At 42.0% G+C, this 1521-nt stretch overlaps 1 protein-coding gene across 1 annotated transcript in view; it reads left to right on the top strand.

The window, feature by feature from the left end:
- The window catches only part of LOC112078657 (insulin-like growth factor 1 receptor), a gene marked incomplete at its 3' end in the record, with an annotated part of 11198 nt that extends 9740 nt beyond the window's left edge, over positions 1-1458 (top strand). Inside the window, exon 3 of the mRNA XM_024144818.2 lies at positions 1322-1458. Within this exon, the coding sequence (XP_024000586.2) occupies positions 1322-1458 (137 nt within the window). The remainder of the gene's footprint in view (positions 1-1321) is intronic.
- Between the last annotated feature and the right edge of the window lie 63 nt (positions 1459-1521).

Raw genomic sequence — 1521 nt, 5'->3', positions numbered from 1 at the left:
ATTCCCAAACCATCTTAATTGTTGAGGTTGGGTGATTGTGGAGGCCAGGTCATCTGATGCAGCACTCCATCACTCTCCTTCTTGGCAAATACCCTTACACAGCCTGGAGGTGTTTAGGTCATTTCCTGTGGAAAATAAATGATGGTCCCAACTAAGCACAAACCAATGGATACCGTATGGCGCCTGCAGAATGCATCATAACACCTCCTCCATGCTTCACGGTGGGAAACACACATGCAGAGATCCTCCGTGTCTCACACGGCTGTTGGAACCAGAAATCTCAAATTTGGATTCCAAACCAAAGGACAAATATCTACCAGTCTAATGTCCATTGCTCGTGTTTCTTGGCCCAAGCAAGTCTCTTCTTCTTATTGGTGTCCTTTAGTAGTGGTTTCTTTACAGCAATTTGACCATGAAGACCTGATTCACGCAGTCTCCTCTGAACAGTTGATGTTGAGATGTGTCTGTTACTTGAACTCTGTGAAGCATTTATTTGAGCTGTAATCTGAGGCTGGTAACTCTAATGAACTTATCCTCTGCAGCAGAGGTAACTCTGGGTCTTCCATTCCTGTGGCTGTCCTCAGAATCTCAAATATATTTTGATTTTGTTTAACACTGTTTTGGTTACTACATGATTCCATTTGTAATTTGATTATTATTTTATTCTACAATGTAGAAACTAGTAAAAAGAAAAACCCTTGAATGAGTAAGTGTTGTAAACCGTTTGACCGTTAGTGAATATCCACAGCTATCCCCTCTATCCTTTTCTCCCATTTGTCTCTCAATGCAACATGTTGGTTTCATGAGCTGAACTAAACCATCCCAGAAATGTTTTCTCACAACACAATGCCACACATGTCTCATGTTTTGAGGGAGTTTGTGTACAATTGGCATGCTGACTGCAGGAATGTCCACCAGAGCTGTTGCCAGAGAATTTAATGTTAATTTCGCTACCAAACGGTGGTCACACCAGATACTGACTGGTTTTCACGAGGCAAACGGTGGTCACACCAGATACTGACTGGTTTTCACGAGGCAAACGGTGGTCACACCAGATACTGACTGGTTTTCTGATCCACAACCCCTATCGTTTTTAAACAGGTATCTTTGACCAACAGATGCATATCTGTATTCCCAGTCATGTGAAATCCATAGATTAGGACCTAATGAGTTTATTTCAATTGACTGATTTCCTCATATGAAGTGTAACTCAGTAAAATCTTTGAAAATTGTTGGTTGCGTTTTTATATTTTTGTTCAGTATACCTTGGTATGTTTTATGTCTGACTGTTTCTTTCCCCGTCCCACTCCCCCATCTCCAGTATGTTCTGCAGTGCGTGTGACGGGCTATGTGATAAGATCTGTGACGAGAAGGTCATTGACTCCGTGGACGCGGCCCAGTCTCTGAAGGGATGTACCGTCATCAAGGGCAACCTACAAATCAACATCCGCAGAGGACGTGAGTACCTGTTATAGTAGGGTATATTATATATAGCACTACCTGTTATAGTAGGGTATATTA

Source organism: Salvelinus sp. IW2-2015, unplaced genomic scaffold (genome assembly GCF_002910315.2).
Source record: "Salvelinus sp. IW2-2015 unplaced genomic scaffold, ASM291031v2 Un_scaffold6024, whole genome shotgun sequence".
Classification (NCBI taxonomy): Eukaryota; Metazoa; Chordata; class Actinopteri; order Salmoniformes; family Salmonidae; genus Salvelinus; species Salvelinus sp. IW2-2015.
This window is presented reverse-complemented; position numbering and strand designations above follow the sequence as displayed.